The sequence below is a fragment of the Temnothorax nylanderi genome, unplaced genomic scaffold (genome assembly GCF_030848795.1).
Source record: "Temnothorax nylanderi isolate EJ_2023f unplaced genomic scaffold, tnyl_v1.0 TNYL_tig0035_pilon, whole genome shotgun sequence".
Lineage (NCBI taxonomy): Eukaryota > Metazoa > Arthropoda > Insecta > Hymenoptera > Formicidae > Temnothorax > Temnothorax nylanderi.
In genome coordinates, this window is record NW_027249097.1 from 1,276,312 (window position 1) to 1,297,452 (window position 21,141).

General features: G+C 42.2%; 4 protein-coding genes across 7 annotated transcripts; 2 read left to right on the forward strand and 2 right to left on the reverse strand.

The window, feature by feature from the left end:
• Positions 1-133: 133 nt before the first annotated feature.
• On the reverse strand, positions 134-2,178 carry Eif2alpha (eukaryotic translation initiation factor 2 subunit alpha). 2 transcript variants are annotated; one of them, XM_071703582.1, is made up of 6 exons: positions 2,108-2,178; positions 1,526-1,769; positions 1,213-1,444; positions 902-1,134; positions 709-824; positions 134-628 (listed from the first exon to the last, which is right to left on the reverse strand). In XM_071703582.1, exons 2-6 carry the CDS (start codon positions 1,761-1,763, stop codon positions 404-406), a joined length of 1,044 nt encoding a protein of 347 aa, XP_071559683.1. In that variant the 5' UTR covers positions 1,764-1,769; positions 2,108-2,178; the 3' UTR covers positions 134-403. The 2 variants fall into 2 exon arrangements, with proteins under 2 accessions (XP_071559683.1, XP_071559682.1); XM_071703581.1 differs by having other exon boundaries at positions 2,004-2,159.
• A 1,023-nt stretch (positions 2,179-3,201) lies between these two features.
• Positions 3,202-9,111, forward strand: Usp20-33 (Ubiquitin specific protease 20/33). Its single transcript, XM_071703553.1, has 5 exons — positions 3,202-3,963; positions 4,254-6,020; positions 6,104-6,369; positions 6,510-6,810; positions 7,463-9,111. Exons 1-5 carry the CDS (start codon positions 3,545-3,547, stop codon positions 7,482-7,484), a joined length of 2,775 nt encoding a protein of 924 aa, XP_071559654.1. The 5' UTR covers positions 3,202-3,544; the 3' UTR covers positions 7,485-9,111.
• Positions 9,112-9,593: 482 nt separating this feature from the next.
• Vgat (vesicular GABA transporter) lies at positions 9,594-15,318 on the forward strand. The gene is made up of 4 exons (XM_071703564.1): positions 9,594-10,259; positions 10,642-10,965; positions 11,053-11,185; positions 11,478-15,318. The coding sequence occupies exons 2-4, from the start codon at positions 10,661-10,663 to the stop codon at positions 12,660-12,662; spliced, it is 1,623 nt and encodes a 540-aa protein (XP_071559665.1). The 5' UTR covers positions 9,594-10,259; positions 10,642-10,660; the 3' UTR covers positions 12,663-15,318.
• Positions 15,319-15,511: 193 nt separating this feature from the next.
• On the reverse strand, positions 15,512-20,981 carry LOC139771075 (uncharacterized). Of its 3 annotated transcripts, none has more exons than XM_071703559.1 (8): positions 20,830-20,981; positions 19,876-19,950; positions 19,595-19,807; positions 19,291-19,452; positions 19,059-19,208; positions 18,881-18,977; positions 18,550-18,774; positions 15,512-18,471 (listed from the first exon to the last, which is right to left on the reverse strand). In XM_071703559.1, exons 2-8 carry the CDS (start codon positions 19,948-19,950, stop codon positions 17,216-17,218), a joined length of 2,178 nt encoding a protein of 725 aa, XP_071559660.1. In that variant the 5' UTR covers positions 20,830-20,981; the 3' UTR covers positions 15,512-17,215. The 3 variants fall into 3 exon arrangements, with proteins under 3 accessions (XP_071559660.1, XP_071559661.1, XP_071559662.1); XM_071703560.1 differs by lacking the exon at positions 20,830-20,981 and adding an exon at positions 20,651-20,733; XM_071703561.1 differs by lacking the exon at positions 20,830-20,981 and adding an exon at positions 20,350-20,619.
• Between the last annotated feature and the right edge of the window lie 160 nt (positions 20,982-21,141).

The following is a 21,141-nucleotide window of genomic DNA, read 5'->3' on the forward strand; positions in this document are numbered from 1 at the left end:
ATTTTAATATCAAGAACTGCGTTCTTTTCTTTCTGTTTTAATTCGCAATTATTTTCTAAACAACACTCAATACATTATGAACGGATAATTGGAACAATGCAATGGAGTTCTCTTTGTCAAAAATAAAAACATCTGCCTTCAGATCGTTTATTGTATACCAAGTCAGTAGAAAATCTCGTTTCTATATAAATTACAATTAATTTTTTACACCTTTCATGTTCGTATTTATTGAAACATCGTGCTGGCATGTCCAGCAAGGCAGTAGAATATTTTATTAAATTCTACCTGCAATTGAGAAACACATGCGAATATCTGTCAGCTAATCGAATGTGTACTTTATTATTTTCACAAATATATATACTTATATATATATATATATGTAAATGTATATATATATATATCTTCAATTTTCTTCCTCAGACACATCTTCTTTGTCGGTCTCGTCGATCTCTTTGCCATTCTGTTCGATACCTTTGCTGTTCCGCTCGGTACTTTCGCCACCACTAAAATCACCCTCCATTCCTTCCACCTCATCCTCGTCGTCACCGGCAACCTCCGCATTTTCGAGTTCCGCTCGTTCCATCTGTCGCGCCAATTCCGCCTCGTCCGTCGCGGTAACGACTTTCGGCTAATATCACAGACAAGAAACGGTATAGTTCCCTTATTACGCGAATGAATTAGATGAATATGCTCGTCCGTGAAACTTACTGCCATTTGAACATTGAATACACCACCAAGCGACGTTATCTTACTCTGTATGACTTCGATGGCGTCGCCTAACGCCTTTAAGCCGTCCTGTTTTTCCGGGGTGGACGTCGTCATGACTGAAATGATCATAAATTATGTAAGATAAAACATTGTGATCTAGTACAATTGATTCGAAAGATAATGTAAAACGTACCGTATAACGGAGGAGCAATTAAATTAATTTTTATGGGAAGTTCGTCGGTGGAAAGAGCTAAGCCAGCCTTCAGCGCGGTCTTCACAGCGTCGATTCCTTCGTAGCCGTAACACGCCACTTCCACGTCCGCTCTAATTTTCACCGCTTGCGAGGTGAGTTTTCGCTTGATGTTATTTAGCAACACCTCCTTCGTGTCTTCATCAAGACCGCATTCGGCTAAAATGGAGGGATCCCTAAAATTGTTCACATTCACAGATATATCTCTAGATAAACTGGAATACATCTTGTGCTTGTAATTGGACTTTGCTTACAATACTGATTGTTTGAAAAAATCATAAGCCGACGCCTTCTGCTTCTTGTACTTTTCCTCAAAGTGCCAGGCCGTTTTCTGATAGAGTTCCTCCAGCTGATCGTCATTGTCGTAGTGCAAAAGTTCTGCCACGTGTCTTAAAATTGAATTGACAGCTTTAGCCTTGGCGTATCTTTCAGTACACTTCTCCACATCCTCAGCGGACACGCGACGCTTGCTCAGATCGATGTAACCTGGAATCCGCGATTTATACCTTTCGTTCACAGACATTGCGATTTATGTAAACCAGTAAAAACGTCCGCAATCAAAACTACCTTTCTCCTTGTCTACACGAATAACAACGACCGGCTCGGTTTTGCCTACTCGGATAAGTTTGTTGATAGACCTAATACGTCTCCTGGAGAGTTCAGAGAGCAGGATCATGCCTTCGATGTTGTTGTACTCCAACAAGTGCACGTACGCGCCCATCTCGGCTATACTGCGTACATTCACCATCACCACGTCCTCCACCTCCGGGTACTTTTCCTTGTAAAATCGACACGACAGCACCATGTTTCACTGAAAACACGCGAGATCGTGCAATACGGCGGCGTTAAAAACTACACCCTAGTGATACGAGAAACGGTATTTGGCAAAAATATATATATATATAACTGATCATTTATTTTTTCGCGAGAGATGCTAAGTTTCCAGTCGAGGCGTTATTGGAGAAATGAGGGTGATAGGTTAACTTGTAGGTTAGTATTCTGAAATGTTAGTAAAAAAAAACACCGATATCGTTCCGATCGTTACCTAAATAATTATTCTCGCGCAAAGACAAATCCTGCCTTTATCTGTACGAACGGATTGAGTTTAGAATTGCGAAAAACCACGCGTAATTTGTTGACTTAAGTTACCCTTTTTATGAAGAGACGTCGCCCAGCGTGGTTCATTGATCATTGATCTGTTCTCATTTACACCTTTTACACTTTTTTATATTGAAAACGAAAAGAGAACGGATATTTCAAAGTGCGACGGAAAACGGAAGTGTGAAGAAATGGATGAGAAAATATCCGATTTTTTAAGCCAAAAGTTTACTTCTTCAAATATTTATGTAAAACATAATTTTTTTATTCCCAAATTATTTAACAGCCATAAAAAGATTTATTTGTATTTTCGTGCATTTTGCACAAAAATATGAAACTCCATGGTGAAAATTTTTTTTAGATTAATTTCTTTACATTTAATTATTAAAATTATTTTTCAAAATTTCTATTTATACGAATTGGACCATTTTCGGAAATCTGAAAGTCTACATTTTTTCTAAAATTATTTACATATTAATTATGTAAATTTTGAAATATTAAAAAATTTCTATATTTCTATATTCTATAATTTCTAAAGAAAACTTCTAAAATTTGAAGATGAAGAATAAGTAGTTTAAAATAATTTTTTAGAAATATTTACAAATTTAAAATATGAAAAATTCTTTTATATATAATTCTTCTATAAAGAATTTTGAAAATTTTCTAGTTCTAAGAATTAGACAAAAATAGAAGTAATTTAAATCGAGATTAAAATTAATGTATATTTTAAATTGGTAGAAATAGACATAAGAATTAAAAAAAGATAAAAATTAAGTTAAACCGATATTAAAATTAATCTGCATTCATAGAAACAGACGTAAGTTAATCGACGATTCGATCCAATCGATAGAATTGCTAAAAATTTCCAATTATCGAATTTATTATCCCCAACCTAATCTTTTTTTCTTTATACGTTAAACAACATTAAAAAATTAATTATTCCATGTTAAAATAGCACAGTCTATTAATCGCTAATTAATTTGTCGAAGTTTAATCAAAATTATACTTGAGCTCAATGGAATATGGCCGCCGTTTAATTTCAGGCCGGCGATTGGCGATTGGTCCTATGAGTAACAAATGTAACAATCCGTCTGTGGACGGATCTTAATGGTCCGTTTACACGGGATATATATTGGTCTCGGCGGGTGCACCCGGGTGTCCCGGGTGAAGTTTCCGAACGCAGCCCAAGTACATACGTATGATACGAATGTCACGATCAGGTTAGAGGATGGCAGCAACAATTATGATGATCAACAACGGCGGCGACAGCGTGACGATGACAGTATTGACGGTGGAACGCGTTGTCACGAGCCGCGCGTAGTCGCGGACGGGAGTGCCCGGATTGTCGCGCGCGCGCGTGCGAGAACGGGGACGTGAGAGACCGAGAGGCGACGAGACTGGCGAGAGAGCGTCATTGCGCCCCGAGGAGGGAGGCGTCGACCCTTCGTTAACCCTTTTCCCTGGGAAAGAGGAGGAAAGGAAAAAAAAATGCCGTTGGTCGTGAGGAATTGCCCGCATCTGGCCAACCGCGGCGATCTCGTCTTCATCGAGGCGGTGATGGGCCGGGACGAGCGGTTCGCCAAGTGCAGCGACTGCGACACCCCGGGGCCCAATCTCTGGCTCTGCCTGTTCCCCGACTGCCGTTGGGTCGGCTGCGCGGAGACCCACCTCGATCACAGCACCATCCACAACCAGAACTTCCCGACCCACTGCGCCCACATGAACCTATCCACCAACAGGATCTGGTGCTACGCCTGCAAGAGCGAGGCGATCACCAAGCACGTGCCGTCGCCCCCCTTGTCGCCGACGCAAATCGAGTTCAGGACTATGGGCAACAAGTACGCCGGGGACGCTCCCGGCAGCGTCGAGTCCAAGCTGGACGGCTTGGACAGGCTGATGCTCGACAAGTAAGCCAAGTTTTGTACAAACTTCCAATGCTAAAATAATTACCCGCTCATTCCTGTGCATTCTTATTCTGAAATAAACTGTATCGTTGAATTAAAAACAGTCTAAATCTCTAGAACTCGGTGATTGATGATCTTAGAGTGATTATCGATTATTGATTTTGTTCATATTTTCATAAGTAGCAAGCATTCGTTCTGAGTAACTACGATATATATCCAGGCGAATGTGTGAATTAAGTTTAGAATTTTGTAAAAAAGAAACACTTAATGTGTCTTTTTTTTTTTGTCAACAGGTTTTATGGAGATTGGGCGATAAACAGAGTCAATGCTGAGAAAGGAAATTCATTTAATGAACGATGCGGGGATTCTCCCGATAGTACGGATTCGGACGAGAGCAAGGACTTTTCTGGGAAGCCAAGAGGTCTGGTGGGCTTGCAGAACATCGGCAATACGTGTTACATGAATGCGGCGCTACAAGCCTTGTCCAACGTGTCTCCCTTGACACAGTTTTTCTTGGATTGCGGCCATATGGTCAGCTACATGTCGAAAGACAGGAAACCCGGGTTGAGCCTAAACTATCTGAATCTCATTCGGGATATGTGGAACAAGAAAACCAGAGGATACGTTGTGCCGCATGGTATCCTTTCGGGGATCAGGACGGTTCATCCAATGTTTCGAGGGTACCATCAACATGACACGCAGGAATTTCTCAGATGTTTCATGGATCAGCTACACGAGGAGCTGAAAGAGCACATCGAAGACGACAGGGACGTTCAGCTGCGACTAAAGGGGCTGGGAGACCAATCCTCGGAGGACGAAGACGAGACCGAGATCGACGGTAATGCCTCCAGTCAGTCCGACGCCGAATACGAGACCTGCGACTCGGGCGTGAGCGAGCAGAGTTCTCTGAGCGACGAGGGCGAGCGCGGCACTAAGAGGCGTTACTCGCGCGTGTCGCAGACGGAGAAGCTGCGAAACAAGTTCACCAACAGGAGCATGAAGAAGTCGAATGTCGAGCCGACGTTGCCGTTCGCCCCGCCGCAGCGCTCGCCGCAAAACTCGCCGGCCAAACATCGTACCAAGAAGCAAATGAAGACGCGCAGCATAATCAGCGACACGTTCGACGGCAAGCTCTTGAGTAGCGTGCAGTGCCTGACGTGCGATCGGATTTCCACCCGAGTGGAGACCTTCCAAGATTTGTCATTGCCGATCCCGAGCCGAGATCACATCGACATGCTGCATCAGGGATCGCTGACGCCGCAGAAAGCCGGGCCGTGCTCGGACGTGGTCTACGTGACCAATCAGTCGGGCTGGCTATCGTGGTTCCTGCAGTGGATGCGCTCGTGGTTCTGGGGACCAGTGGTCAGTTTGCACGACTGCCTATCAGCATTTTTTAGCGCCGACGAGCTCAAGGGCGATAACATGTACAGCTGCGAGAAGTGCAACAAGCTGCGCAACGGCATCAAGTTCTCCAAGGTCCTGGAACTACCCGAGATACTGTGCGTTCATTTGAAGAGGTTTCGCCACGAGCTGATGTTCAGCTCGAAGATCGCCAACTACGTATCGTTCCCCCTCGAGGGTCTCGACATGAGGCCTTATTTGCACAAGGAGTGCGTGTCCAAAGTCACCACTTACAATTTGATATCGGTCATTTGCCACCACGGCACGGCCGGCGGTGGCCACTACACCTGTTACGCGTTAAATCCCATCGCCAACAAGTGGTACGAGTTCGACGACCAGTGCGTCACCGAGGTGTCGCCGGAAACGGTGAAGCACTGCGAGGCATACGTCTTGTTCTACAAAAAATGGTCGCCGGAAATATTGCAGTTGCGCGATAAAACTATGGAGCTGATGGAGATATCGTCCCGCGAGGTGTCCGATCTGAACTTCTTCGTGTCCCGGCAGTGGATCAATCGCTTCAACACGTTCTCCGAGCCTGGTCCGATCGATAACTCCGACTTCCTATGTCCGCACGGAGGTGTAATCCCTGTTAGGGCGCAATTCGTCGACAAGATCAGCATGCCTATACCGCAAGCGGTTTGGGAATACCTGTATAATGCGTAAGCCTTTGTGATGATATTATTATTTCTTTTTATGTTGTGCTTTTATATTTTATATCTCAAATTTTCATTTCTTTTCTCAGATTTGGAGGAGGCCCAGCCTGCACGCATCTGTACGAGTGTCCGACCTGCGAAGAGAAGTACGAATCCTTGCAGAAACGTAGACAGTACGAGATGGAACTGTTCCAACGGTTGAATACTGACAATCCCACGGCCATTTATGCGTTGGCCATGGCATGGCTGAGACAGTGGCAGAGCTTCGTCCGAGGCAAGGAGACGCAGCCACCTGGACCAATCGATAATAATTCCATCGTTGTAAATAAAAATGGGCAAAATAGTCTTAAAGTTGGTAAGTCTTCCTCCATCTCGACAAATAAGCAAGTCTTCTTTCATCTCGAAACGGTTGTCAAGTCGTAATTGTCAGATTATGAAAAAGGATTATAATGTTTTATTTTATTTCTCTTTAACACGTATTCTCCCTTTTCGTAGGCTCGGATTACGGTCAGATCCCCGAAGAGTTGTGGCAATTCTTCCTGACTACGTATGGCGGTGGACCAGAGCTAATGCTGCACTCGTGTCAACGACCGGTGCCCGCTCAGCCTAACGTTTCTATACATTCCGCGTCGAATCCAAATTTGATAGATCCGAATCTTAAATGCAATCGCGTAGAAGCTAAGGCCAACAAACTTTGTACGACCAGGAGCTCGGAGACGATTTCGCAACAGGACAGCGCGATCGAGAGCCTAATTTCGAGCAGCGACTCCCATCAGACGCAGAGGGACGTGAGCGAGTGAGTAATTCGCGTGCGAATTGCAATTTTGCAGCCTCGTTCACCGCGACGAACATTTCCATTGGTTTCCTTTAAGTTTAGTCTCTAAGTAATCAAATTATTCTACTTTCGAAATTCCACGCTTTCGAAGTTTCACGCTCAGATCGAGAGACGGCTTAGCACTTCCTTATTAGATTATTACAGACGAGACAATCTCGATACCTTTGGAAATGAAACAATCATTGTCGGGGTTTTTTTTTTTTTTTTTTTTTTTTTTTTTTTCGAGATTTGACGATGAAAAGACAATCGGAATACCTTTTATACCGGTAGCGATTTTTATACGAAATTTGTGAAGCCGAATCGTGTGCGTCATGTGCTAAACCTGAAAGTAATCAAATCATAAGGAAGAAATATATGCGTATATATGATCGAATGACTGCGTTTTGTCGTAATTGTAGCGTGATATATCTTGACGGTAATTACATTTTGTCATAATATATAGCGACATATTAATCTCGCTTGAAAAAAGAACTGAGAACAGAACGCTTGTCACTTAGTTCTCTATAGGAAAGAGCCCCCCATTGAGGAATGCCACACTCTCGAACATATAACACGCTCTTCTTTTATTTCCAAATCGTCGGTTTGGAAAATCGAATGACACTGATTGTTTTAGGTCCATTGCTCTGACGCTGTAAAGTCGCGATTCAGCGACGCTCGTTCAGCGGCGTGGAATTTCACCGTACAATTTTTCATCGATGGGAATATTGTATATGATGGGTCAACGTAGTTATAGTACAAAAGAATTTTGCTATACATAGATGACTGTATTATTTAAATACAAATCTTTAGCTCGTACTTTTTTTTTCGCCCAAAGTCTAGGCCGTAACGTCGCGCATGACCTCGATAGATGTATCACGTATTTTCGATGTTTGTACATTTGCCAACGTGTATGCGTGTGTGTATCATTCTTGCACATAAATACCAGAGATGGCTTTCTTTTTTCTCCTTTCCTTTCGAACTTATGTACATAACGTCGTTACTTTTTCTCCGTTGGTGGTAGCCTCTCATCTCCGGAAAGAAAGAAATAAAAGATATGGAAGACTGACAAATATCGATTTTATTTAAAGAGAAACTTTCAGTTGATTGTACGATTTAGCGGCAACCGAGTCACGAGATCGAACGCAATCACGCAAAGAACCACGATCTTTTTTACGTTTTGTTTTTAAACGGAGGAAATATTGTTGTTGTTATTTAGTAAATTAATTGCTGTACACGTATCTTTTTCATAATATTCACCAGAGCCAACGAGGATTTCTCGTAGCGTACGATTCGCTGATTTCTTTCGCCGTTTTCAGACATGAAACCGTTGAGCTTGGCAATTATTTGTATAAGCGACGAAACGTGCTTCTTAAGGCTCCTGTTCCCTACAGCCGCGTTAAATTATGACATCAGGAAGATAAATCATTGGGATCTCTTCTATATGTCGAGATAAATTAGCTTTTCGCGTGCCATTACGTTAAGCATAACAGAAATCTTATCTTATCTTACTTTATACTTTTGCCTCCTTCTGGCAAAATTCTGACATAATGTTCAAGTATTTATTAACTATCGTCTGTATTACGTATAAAAGGGAGAGGATTGTTATGGTTTAGAATATTTCAGGATTAATTTAAGGTATTGAGAATATTTGTGTTCATGATATCTATATGTTAAATTACAACATATATTCTCCATATGCTTTTGTGATAAATATTTTAAATTTTATACGTCACGATTTCTTGCAATTCCTAAACAATTAAATAATGTCAGAATTATTTAATGACTTGGCTGCATCGGAATTATAAAGCATTACATTAGTCGAGAAGCAGGAGATTAATAAAAACGTTGAGCTATATAAGCACTTAGTGATTATAAATACTTGGACATTTTGTATTCAAAGTGCACACGGTCTCTCTCTTTCTCTCTAGTATTTAAGAAGCGTGTTCTATCGCATATAGGCTGTTAATTGCGTAGTTTAATTACTTTATGCTCGTAGAAAGAAAAGTGAAAAGAATCGCGAGCTCCTCGTGTAAGCTCAGTTGTGTCTTCGTGGATCCTATCTTGTTACCGAGGATATTTATCCTTATAGCAACCGTTCATTTTAATACCACAATTGCATATTGCGAGGAAAAGTAAAGAGAAAACGCAATGCAATGCGAGCTCCACCCGCAGGGACGCAAACAATTTTAAAGAATTGTTAAGGCCAATTTTTTCTGTAATTATTATCCAGAGCGAAGTGCATAAGGTGAATAATAAATAAGTTGGTTTCTTTATTTATTGAAACATCCGGACTATGTCATTTCCAAGCGAAGCGTGCATGCGTTTCTTCGTGGTCTAAAGTATCCTAATTTATTTCTTATAGCTATGGAATTTTAATCAGTTCATCGTGGCTTGATAAAAACTCTCGCAAGTTATAAATTCGCAATTGCAAAACGTCAATTGAATCACGATTGATCAGATATACCAATTTTGAACCTTTGAACCACAATATCGCAAAGGATTTCTTCCCACGATGCTGCATAACGACTGCAATTTCATTCCGTAAGTTTAATTAAGAGCGCATCAAGTTCTCGATGTCTAATCTACTTTATCTATTTGATACAACAAGATTGTGTGGTTAATAATAATACGAATAAAGTGTGATCCAAGCGTTTCTTCGAAGACAACTGTATCTCTCTGTCGTCGGTCATCAACCCCAAATCCCAACGTCGTGTCTCGCGTCAGCTTCTCTCCGAGAAGCGTGCGATCTGTTTCCATCTTGGAAAGGGGAAAACGGGATGCGAGCGGATCTACAATCGCCTCCGCGATTAATTCGAGCGAAGTCACGCATGATGATCCGCGTATTTGCGCGTGGCTCAAGGGTCGCGGGTCTTATCCCACCCCCGTTTACGAGGGGGTGCTCGCGGATACACGGCGGGAGGCACGCGCGAGATGACGATAACGTCTCTCTCTCTCTCTCTCTCTCTCTCTCTTTCGCGGAGAGCATCGATCGAATCCTGCGCATTCGGGGGAGGCTGGCCATATTACCCCCGCGGATCTCCCCGATCCCTTGAAACGCCGCCGTGGTCCCCGCTGCTGGTCGATGCCGCGGATCGACGGGTTCGCCTCCGCGATTCTGGCTTCGCAGGCCGCGGTGTAGATCGTACGGGCATCGTCGTCATCATGCGGCTCCATAATCCGGGTAGTTAGGTAGTCTCGCGCCTCCCCCGTCGTCGTCGTCGTCGTCTTCGTCGTCTCTCGACTTCTTCTCCGCCTTAGTTTTTTCTTTCTTTCTTTCCTCCTCGCGCCTTCATGAAGCCTCGCTTTCGACCGGGGCCGTTTTTAGTTTAGTCTCTCATTTCCGCGCCGCGCGAGGCTCGAATCGTCGGGGAGTCGAGGAGCCGGGATCTCCCAGGAGGAACATCCGAGGCGGGCACCAGATTCGCCATTTGGTAAGCACGATTGTTTCACCGATAATGCCAGTACGAACTAATCTCTGTAACATTAAGGACTCTGAGACTTCTATGTAATGAGAGAGAGAAGCCCTTCCCCCTCCCCCTCGCTCGATCTACCCACAAACGCATCCCCCTTGCACGTCCCCCTCGTTCCCCTCGTTACTAATTTACACATTTTACTCACCACTGGCATATATTCTCTGTATTTGCAACACCTGCAAGACCCGGACGATTAAAATTTGGATAGCCCGAAGTAATGTCCGACACCCCATTTACCTCGCTGGGGAATGCTATACTTCACCCCCTACACCTCTTCAGTCACTGTACCCAGTTTACGTGCCGGACCGCGTCTGTAAGGAATTAAACATATCCGCCGTAGAAGCAACAGATAGGGAGAAATGGCGAATTTCCGGGGATTTTATATACCCTCCTTCGGCGCAACGGTCAACGTCGCCTGGGAGACCTTGAAGGCCATGTGGCCGGAGAACAGTCCGTGCATGGAGCTGATCCGCGGCGGCGGCGGCGTCGGCGTCGGCGGTATGGGCCAGGGCCATCCCCAAGGCCAGCCCGGCCATGCCCAGTTCAAGTCCTTCGACGAGGGTCACGACAATACCGAGATGATGGCCATGAACGGGGATCGGGCGTATCGAGATCAGAACAATGTCGGGATCGCCGAGGACTCCTTCAGCTACCAGAGGAGCGGGTAAGGATCGCATCGCGTTTCCCAGTCGGAACTCACTTCCTGTCTCCTCAGGTTTAATTGATCGTCCACATCTCGCTCCGATTTCAGGGACAAAGTTAGAACCGGGAGCGTGAGCAGCGGTGAGTTCAGCGAGTACGACGAGGGTGGCGGAGAGTTCGGCGGGCCAGGTGTCAAGATCAACGAGTGGCAAGCCGCTTGGAACGTTACAAATGCCATTCAGGTACATGCAGGATCAAGGACGGAGTTTCCGGTTTGCTCTACGCGAAATTCTTTTCACTAACATGAAAATAAAAAATAAAATTGTATCAGAAAAATACAATTGTACAATAATTTCCTACAGCTTCTGCCTTTGAATGGAAGACAAAATATAGAATCTATATCCATTTATATAGAAGCTGAGAAACGTTATTGCGATGTTGTAACATTTAGTTGTGAAAAGTCTCGTCGTAAAAGGAAATTATTATACAATTGTATTTATCTGTGAATCATCCGTTTTCACGCGAATTTTTCAGGGAATGTTCATCGTCTCTCTGCCGTTCGCCGTTCTACGCGGCGGTTACTGGGCGATCGCCGCGATGATCGGGATCGCGCATATCTGCTGCTACACCGGCAAGATCCTGGTCGAGTGCCTGTACGAGCTGGACACGGTGACGGGGCAACGTGTGCGGGTACGAGATTCGTACGTGGCCATCGCCAAGGTGTGCTTCGGGCCGACGTGGGGCGCCCGCGCCGTCAACATCGCGCAGATCATCGAGCTGCTGATGACCTGCATTCTGTACGTGGTCGTATGCGGCGACCTGATGATCGGCAGCTTTCCCGAGGGCGCGATCGACACCCGCAGCTGGATGATGCTGATCGGCATATTTCTGCTGCCGCTCGGCTTCCTCAAGTCCCTGCAGCACGTGTCCGTGTTGAGCTTCTGGTGCACAATGTCTCACCTCTTCATCAACGCGATCATCATCGGTTACTGTATCCTGGAGATTGGTGACTGGGGCTGGTCGAAGGTGAAGTGGACGATCGACATAAAGAACTTCCCGATCTCGCTCGGCGTCATTGTCTTCAGCTATACGTCGCAGATCTTCCTGCCTACCCTCGAGGGCAATCTCATCGATCGCTCCAAGTTCGACTGGATGTTGAACTGGAGCCACATCGCCGCGGCCGCGTTCAAGTCGCTCTTCGGCTGGATCTGCTTCCTGACCTTTCAGAACGACACGCAGCAGGTGATCACGAACAACCTGCACTCGGCCGGCTTCAAGGGCCTGGTGAACCTGTGCCTGGTCGTCAAAGCGGTGCTCTCGTACCCGCTGCCGTATTACGCGGCCTGCGAGCTCCTCGAGCGCGCCTTCTTCCGCGGCCGGCCGAAGACGCTTTTCCCGACCATCTGGACGGTGGATCGCGAGCTCAAGGTCTGGGGCCTGGCCTGGCGGGTCGGCGTGATCGTGTTTACCATTCTGATGGCAATCTTCATACCGCACTTCAGCATCCTGATGGGCTTCATCGGCTCCTTTACCGGCACCATGCTCTCCTTCATCTGGCCCTGCTACTTCCATCTGAAGCTGAAGAGGAACTCGATGGAGTGGAGCGCCGTAGCGTACGATTGCTTCGTCATCTTCCTCGGTATTCTCTTCGGCGTGATCGGCGTCTACGATTCCGGCTCCGCGCTGATCGATGCCTTCGAGATCGGCCTGCCCTTCTGAGCGATCCCGCGCCAGCTAGGTCGTTTTGTTGTTCTTGTCTTGCACCAAAATGATATTGCCGAAACGTTCTCGAGCCGCCGAAATATTTGACTCTCGATTTCAACACGTTCCTCGGTACTCGTGCAATAATTGCTGATGCATGCGGGAGACTACATAAAATTCAAAACAGAAGAACGGATAATTGAGAATTTTGTGCTTTGGAAAAAATTAGAAATTTTTCTGAATAACATTCTGATTAATAATCAATAAAGCTTTTTTTTTTTTTCAAAGTGTACTAGTACCAAATTTAAAAAAAATATGTATGTCATTGCGAAGTCCTTTTTAACTATGAACGCAATTCTAAAAATTTCATAAAATTATAAGAAATGTCTCTGAATTTGAAACATGTCAGTCGAGGATCAAATATTTCACGTGCTCGAGAGTGATTAATTAGTATGAGAATTTTGCATTGCGTGTAACTCTATACCTATTTCCTATCACACATCATTTTAACGTCTTAATCTTTATTATTTTCACGAAATGGCGCAGTTATCTTTCTTAAAAACGATCTTTAATTGATCAAGCCATTAAAGTGTAAAAGCGTATTCCCATTCGTGTAAAAATCTATCTGTGCTTTCGTAATGGCACGTTTTAGTTTTTCACGTCGCAGATTCACATTTAAATCATTACGAATTAATAATTTCAGAGCAATAACACACCAATTTTCCCAGTTATGATAGCTTCGAGCGAGTGACGTTTAGAGGCGTGAAAAATCAAAATTAGACGAGAACGTACTATTTTCTAAACCCAACTGTAGCGTTCTCTTTTTTCAGAAGGAAGATTATTGGCTCCTTGGAGCCGTTAAAAATTCCGTTGTACGTTTCACGTTTCGGCCGGGATCGCGACGTTTCTGTAAAGCGAGGAATTTATCCAGTCGTCAAGTCTTCCAATCCCCGATTTGTGCATTTGCATTTCGGGAGCCTTTAGATAAAATGAGAGATCAAACGCGCATTGAACGTGACAATAAAGCACGATAAGTAACGATGTCTTCCACGATGCAGCAGCAAGCAGAGCGCAGCCTAACTAGTAGTTGACTACTGTTACAGTTTTCTGGATTTTATAATTGTATCGCTGCGGAGTTACATACCCGTGTATAATTTTTATGCGACGCGTCGAATTGTGAATCGCGACGACGGGACGGACGGCGACTTTGTCATGCTATGTTAGCGATAGCCGCCTTTTAGCCGGTGATGAATCTGCCAAATAACTTTTTGGAATAAGTAGCCCGCCGTGCGCCGTCCCGTCGCCGGAATAAACGAGACGCAAGACGATGCGTGAACAGTTATGTACAACCGAGTACAATTAGTTATATAATCCAACGTCTTCCAAGATCGTATAGATCGTTAGTTTAAGGAGTATAGACAATGTAGTCGTTCCGTGAAACTGCAGAATGCCGCGATGGCTCGAGAAGTATTTTACATACGGGATACGTCTCGTAAAATTTATTCTGTACAGACAATTAGCAACGTGCTACATTCTTTTTTTCAAGATCCAGAAATGAGTTTATAAATTTTTGGACTCTTGACATTCATGGATCCTCAAGATGACAAATGTTTAATGGCGTGGATGCTTGATTTTATAGATTTTTAGATTCACAGATTATAGACTCTTCGAATTATTGAATTGGTTTTTGATTCCGTTTTTGATCAGCTTTTGGATATGTAAATCTTTTAAAAGTAGGTACTCTTTCTAAAAATCCTTGAGATCTTGCTTTGTTTTTCCTTTCTCAAAGCCACACGAGCGTTCTGCAGACATGGGAAATTCGCAGGCTAACTAAAACGCGTTAATAATCGTGAAACGAGTCTTCCAATAATGTCTTCCAGAACGATAATATTGATAAAAATAATAACAATATCGCTATATGATAATGATGTATTACTATTTATTGAGCAAAGAATCTTTGTCGAATGATATTAAGCGTTATATTGAGAATTGTAGACGTTAAGAGTTAACTCATAAGTTACGGTCATGCATAATTGATGTTTCATATCAATGAATATATCAATGACACATAATGTAAGTAAAGTCACGCTGTTCACGAAATCAATTTAGATCGTTGACGAGGGATCATCTTACTCCATTGTATCAACAATAATGATCAAAAGTGGTTGAATGAGAATTGCGTTGGTATCTTCTCTTCGTGATTATCGAACGACGATAGATCGGTAATGTTTGTCGTGTAAAATTTAATTTTGCTTTTTGATATATCGTGCGAAACGAGAGAGAGAGAGAGAGAGCCTCCCAATAATGTCTTCCAGAATCTCTCTTATCAGCCTGAGAAAAATAGAATGCTGCAACATAAAAATCCGTTGTATAATCCAGAGAAATAGTTGTTCCAACTAGATAATGCTAATCACGATGAGATACTTCGAGAACTGATGATGTTCTGACGCGGACGAAAGCAAGCACGTATAGGCTTCCAAAGCTCTTTTGCAGAAATATTCATATATTTCGCAGCGTTTTCGAGAAGAGCAAAACCTCATCGGTGTGTTGTGTAGGCAGAATATACCTATAAACGTTATAAAATGATGTAAAGCGGCCTCCGTATTATGAAAAAAATATGAAAATACATTATCCGTACGAGTACGAGGAGTGATAATATATTAACAAAATTTTACGGACGTATTTTACTTCACCCGGTATAATATAATACACATATTATTTCTTTACAGAATCACACCTGCAAGAGTTTGTTTTCAACACAGAATTAAATTTTGTTTTGAATTGTTCTTGGTTACTCAGATGCATATACCTATTTGTAGCAGGAAAAGTGAAGGATAAATTGAGTGGATATTTCGTTAGTCAATACGTATATATGTAATTAGATTTATTAACAATGCTTTATTACTATTTTTCACAATAGAATAATCTCAGAAATGCTATGACTGAAAGTAACAGAATTACGGAGGCTTGAAATTCCAAACATTATGGATATGGCAACGTCACTTTTCCTAACAAAGAAAATAAAAAGTTTAGACAACAATAATATTAGACAACAGAGTTAGGTTCAAAAGAAGTGCTCTTGAGAAAATCTAAAATTCTCACTTATGCATTATCCTCGTTTCCGACGAGCCTAATTACTATCTCTAATATGATATATGAAGTATAAAAAATTAATAATCGAATATGTGCGTATATTCTACATGATTTTACTCCTTCGATGAAATTCAACTAGATCAATTCAGATATGATTTTCAGTCGCATGAGCCTCCAGGAGTTACCTAATAGTATGTCAACGAATCATACAAGCAACGAACGAAACAAAGATAAAAAACAAATATTAATGCAATATATAAATAAAAAAATAGATATATATATATAATATATAAATAAATTCAAATAACATTGTCGATCCGTAAAAGTTACTTTTGCTCTAATGTTAGGTATAATCATTGTTAAATCTAGTTAGAATTTGTTAATCTCACAGCTGTTCTTGATCTGAAACATCCCGTTTTTTTTATTGCTTGTGCCAAAATATTCTTTGATTGTCACTTGAACAGGAGTGAATTTTTCTTTCGGGTTACATTTCATATAAAAATTCGGAGATGTCATACACAGTAACTTTGCTATTTTTTTTCTGTTATAAAAGCGCTATGTTTCTGTTAACGTAAAATTGTGCACGTTATATGTATGTATATATAGATGTCCCAAATTTGCTGTGCCACCCGTTAATGATACCTGAGATTATTTCAAGACGAAAATTCTAATACCAAAATGCCGAGGCTATAATATATAGTTTTTAACTAAGAAGTCTTCAAAGTTGGCCAATCAAGTTGTCCGAAATTCGCACGTTCAGTCATGTCACATTGCACAGTAGTGAAGATATTTTCAAGCGCATCAATTCATTTATTCTTTTCTCTAGAATTAATGTGCTTGAAAACACTTTCATTACTGCAATGTGACATGCCTGAGCGTGCAAATTTTGGACAATTTGATTGGCCAACTTTGAAGACTTCTTATTTAAAAACTATTATAGGCATTTTGATATTAAAATTTTTGTCTTAAAATGATCTTAGGTATCTGCCATTAACAGGTAACACTGCAGGTCTGGAACATCCTGTATATATACATACATACATATACATACATATATATACACACGTGCTACATATAGCATATATGTAGCATTTACATAGTACTCGAAATTTAGTCAGAGAAATAAAATTAAACATATAATATAACAGAGTATATATATATATGTATATATATAAAATTCTGAAACAAAAAAATAGAGAATTACATACGATATATTATCACTCGGCAAACTTGCAGTCATCCACGTAACATTCTCGAATGCTTGTTCCAAAAATAAGAATTCGTTGGGAACTATTCGAATAACTTGATTTTCTCAACTCGTATATTGCCATAAAAATTAACTTTTGAAATATATATCACGCATTTCAACAAATATTTATAAAAGCTTTGTCTCCTATAAGACGTTGTCTATCGGTAACTTACAGTTACATCATAACACTTCATACATTTTTACTTCATACTTCCCTCTGTTATTTTTTTTATTTTTGGTCACTCAAAGCTACCTTTTCTTCTTCTACGTGTAAATCCTCTCTTAGAGATTCTATCTTATCAACTACAATGCTATTTGCAACGTCAATCTCTCTCTCATTATTATCTGTGCGTTCTTGAGTTTTATTAATACATTTTGTTGAATCCCGTTTATCATCAGTGTTAATCTTTTCGTCTGTAATAGCAGTTTCATCTTCTATGGCCAAATTTTCTTCTTCTTTTAAGGCTTTATCCTCGCTTCTCAGTTTATCACTTTGTTCTGCTATACAATATACATCGGTTGAAGATGGAATCGTAACACTGTTTACTTCTTTTTCTTCTGGAGAGCTTTTCGTGTCGTGCTCAACATCGTTTTCTTGCGCACTCATATCTTTAGTTTGTTTATTATCACAGTTATCGCTTAAGATTTCTTTAGTTTGCTCTGAATTATGGTGTTCATTTTCCAGTACAGTTTCCTTGGTATCTTTATTAGCATCACATGACGAGTGTTCCACATATTTAGTCTCATTTTTATCATCATCCTCTTTTACTGATGATGTAGTTAAATTTGTTTCAGTAGTTTCGCACTCGAATGTCACAATCGCTTGAACATTTGGCGACTCATCCAATTTGTCTCCCAACTTTCCATTTTCTTCACACGTTTCAATCTCTGTATCGATCTTAGACGCGGGTAAATCTAAATTATGCAAAACAAGCTCACCTTCTTTGTCCGCATGTACCTCGCTCTTTTCATTTATATGTGAATTCAAATTGTCATTCTGATTATCCTTATTTTCTATTTCTACATTATTCACATCAGATTCTCCAGAAGAAATTATATTGCTTTCTTTCTCGTTCGCGGTCGTCACAATCTTATCATCTTCTAGTGACTCGGTAGTGGTCTCCTCAGGTTTTTCAAGTTCAGACTGATAAGACTTTTGCGACTCCTCATGTTCTTTTCGCGGCGATTCCGTTTCCTGATACTTCTGCAGGCTTTCGTCTTCCTTTCCAATCTCTTTCTTACGAAAGTAAGGAGACTTATTGCTGAAGTCCTTTTTTTTCGGTGGAAGCTGCGACTTTCGCGAATTAGAGGACTTGTGTAGATTTTCATGATAGACACCTTTAGTTCCGTCCTCAAACGACTTTGGACGTGAAAAGGACTCGGTATCGGGGGAAGTTACTTCAACGTCTGAATGACTGCTGTACGTCATGCGACTCCTTTGTCGCGGCCCGACTCGTCCTGTTCCAGCGATACTTGGCGAGTTTACTGAAACGATAACATTAAAAAAATTTTTCGAATACCTTTTACATTCGGGAACGTATTATTGTCACTTTTGAAATGTACCTTTGACACTCATGACTGGGCCTTTTGTCATATTTCCTTGATTCAGCGTAACTTTTATACTTTTGTCGGTAGCGACGACAGTTCTCTTTTCGGGACCGGAAGGATTTTTAACGTGCCCATCCTGATGATACACGTTGGAAGAATTTTCATAATTATTATGAAAATGTCTCGAATTTCCCCGATAGGAACGATGACCGCCGCGATTATGGCTTGCATAATCATTTCCTGCAGAAAGCAATTGTATGCATATATGTATATCCAACGAACGAAAACATCTAAAATCCCGCGATTTGTATTTCTGCTTGTATAATAAGCGTCTATTGGTTCTCACCATTAACGTGGTATCTTCTATCAAAGTCTTTATAGTCCTTTTTTACATATTCCCCTAATTTAGCCTCAGATCTCGCCGCTTCGTCCACGATGTGTGCCTGCAATTATATCTATATGTAATCCATCGTATTTACACAGTCACGGTGGCAACGCACGATTCCTTTTTACGCAGCTCTCACCTTGTCGTTATCCCATTCTCTACGCCAATTACCCTCCGCAGTTCTCTGTCTGCTAATGCGATCCTCATCAATACGATTTCTTTCAGCTCTCCAAGCTTCATAATCCGGCTGATGCTCATCCCTGTGCGACCCTCTATTCGTTCTATAATCCTTTTCAAGAAGTAGATCATTTCAAAAAAACGAAAATGCGTCCAGGTTTACTTAAGAACACTTTGTTTTAAGCTTTACGTACTCTTTGCATCCCATCCTTCCCTCCAGGCTTCCTCCTAAACATGCCCCGTGAATATTTTTGCCCTCTATTTGAATTGTCCTTCGTGCTCTCTCCTCTTTCGCCTTCCTCTCTCTCAACATCAGCAAGGAAGTTATACTTGGGATCAGGTGGAGGCCCCTGTCCCTAAGAAAAGGAAGCATCAATGAGAATTTTCAATTTATTGAAATCAAAGTTTAAAGAGGCCTGAGCTTTCGAACAGGAAGGATTCTATTAAAAGATTGTCAAATCAAGATCCTATTCCTTTTAATATAATTTCTTTGTGCACCTGAGCAAACATATGACCTTTCCGTCCTTCGCCACTCGCCGGCTGATATTGCTGAGAATGCTCGTGGTGTTCCTTGGCAGGTTTTGCCTTGTTATTCGTTCTAGGTGGATTAGAAAATTCTGGCGGCTCTTTCCTCTCCGGCCAATCTGTAGACGGCACCATCTGCACCAGCGCATTCAGTTTGGCTGCATTTTTCTTATCCTCCTCCACTTCCTGGACAATAAAGCTCGTTATTTTCTCACGTATAGGACAATTTATCCATCTAATCACGCGACTCTTACCTCGTGCCTCCTTCTGATTTCCTCATTCTGTTGCCTTATCTTGTTAATTTTCTCCTCAAGCGCGTTCTCTGCCATCTGCAATTTGGAGAAAGCCAGGTCACTAATATCCGTTTCTACCAATGCAGATTAACTTTAATCTTAACTTACCTTTTATCTTTCTCTAATTCTAAGAACTAGAAAAAGATGAAAAGTAAGTTAAACCGTGATCAAAGTTAATCTACATTGGTAGAAATGGGCATAAGGCGGCGAATTGGATTAGAAATACATAAACGTCGGGGAACTATCTCTCTCCCGAGAGATATCGCGAGAAGGACATTTAAACGCGCGGTATAGATCACCAAATGCTCCAACGGGATGATCGAATCCGAAACGACGATCGCGCGATACCACGCGACGCGGCATTCTTGTCACGTCGCCCTGCGTGCCGCGAAAGGAATGTCACTTCCGAATTCCCCGTCCTCTAAATAAACCCACCGATCGCGCAGACCCGTTTCGTTGATCCCGTTAAAGGGTCAACCGTGCGAGTTTGTCGCCCGGGAGAGGCGCGATATTCCACGCTAATCCAATCGACACAAAACGCAGAGTCCGAGACGCAAAAACCCAGGCGGTCCATTGTTTTTTTTCTCTCCCCGTCGCGAACGAATCGGCGGCGGTGCGCAGAGATTCGCGGCACGTCAAACGACGGGAATCGCCGGAAATCTTGTCGCAGACTCCATCAATCTTAAATAAAACTTGTCGTTCGCGGTACGACAGCGTTTTGGCACACTCAGGATACCGTTGAGACGAATTTTCGCTGCTCCGAATTCTAACCGCGGAACACGACCGATCGGTGACACCGCACCGATTCCTGCGGTTAATTAATAATTGACGCAAAGGGGGGAAAAACCCGCAGGAGGAGATGAGCCTCGTCCAGGAGATGCGTCGCAACTTGCCGCAATTGCGATAATAACGTACGGCGATTGGATGTGTCGTGAGAATGTCGCTGGACCGAACGGTGAGACTGGAGCAGCGCTCAGAACAGTCAGAACACTTCGGAACTCTCGGAAGTCAGAAGTCAGACCGTCACACCGCCACACTTTATGTCAGACGCAAGACGGACAATCTCCGACGTTATTTATAACAATTTCGAGCGCGCCCTGGTAGAATTGAAGCGAAACGGCATCTTACCCGGTAAATTTAAATGATTTTCTATGCCCAAAACGAGTGGCACCATTAATTGGCTGATTTAAAATAAGAAAATATCTGATTGGCTGGTCCAGTGGAAAA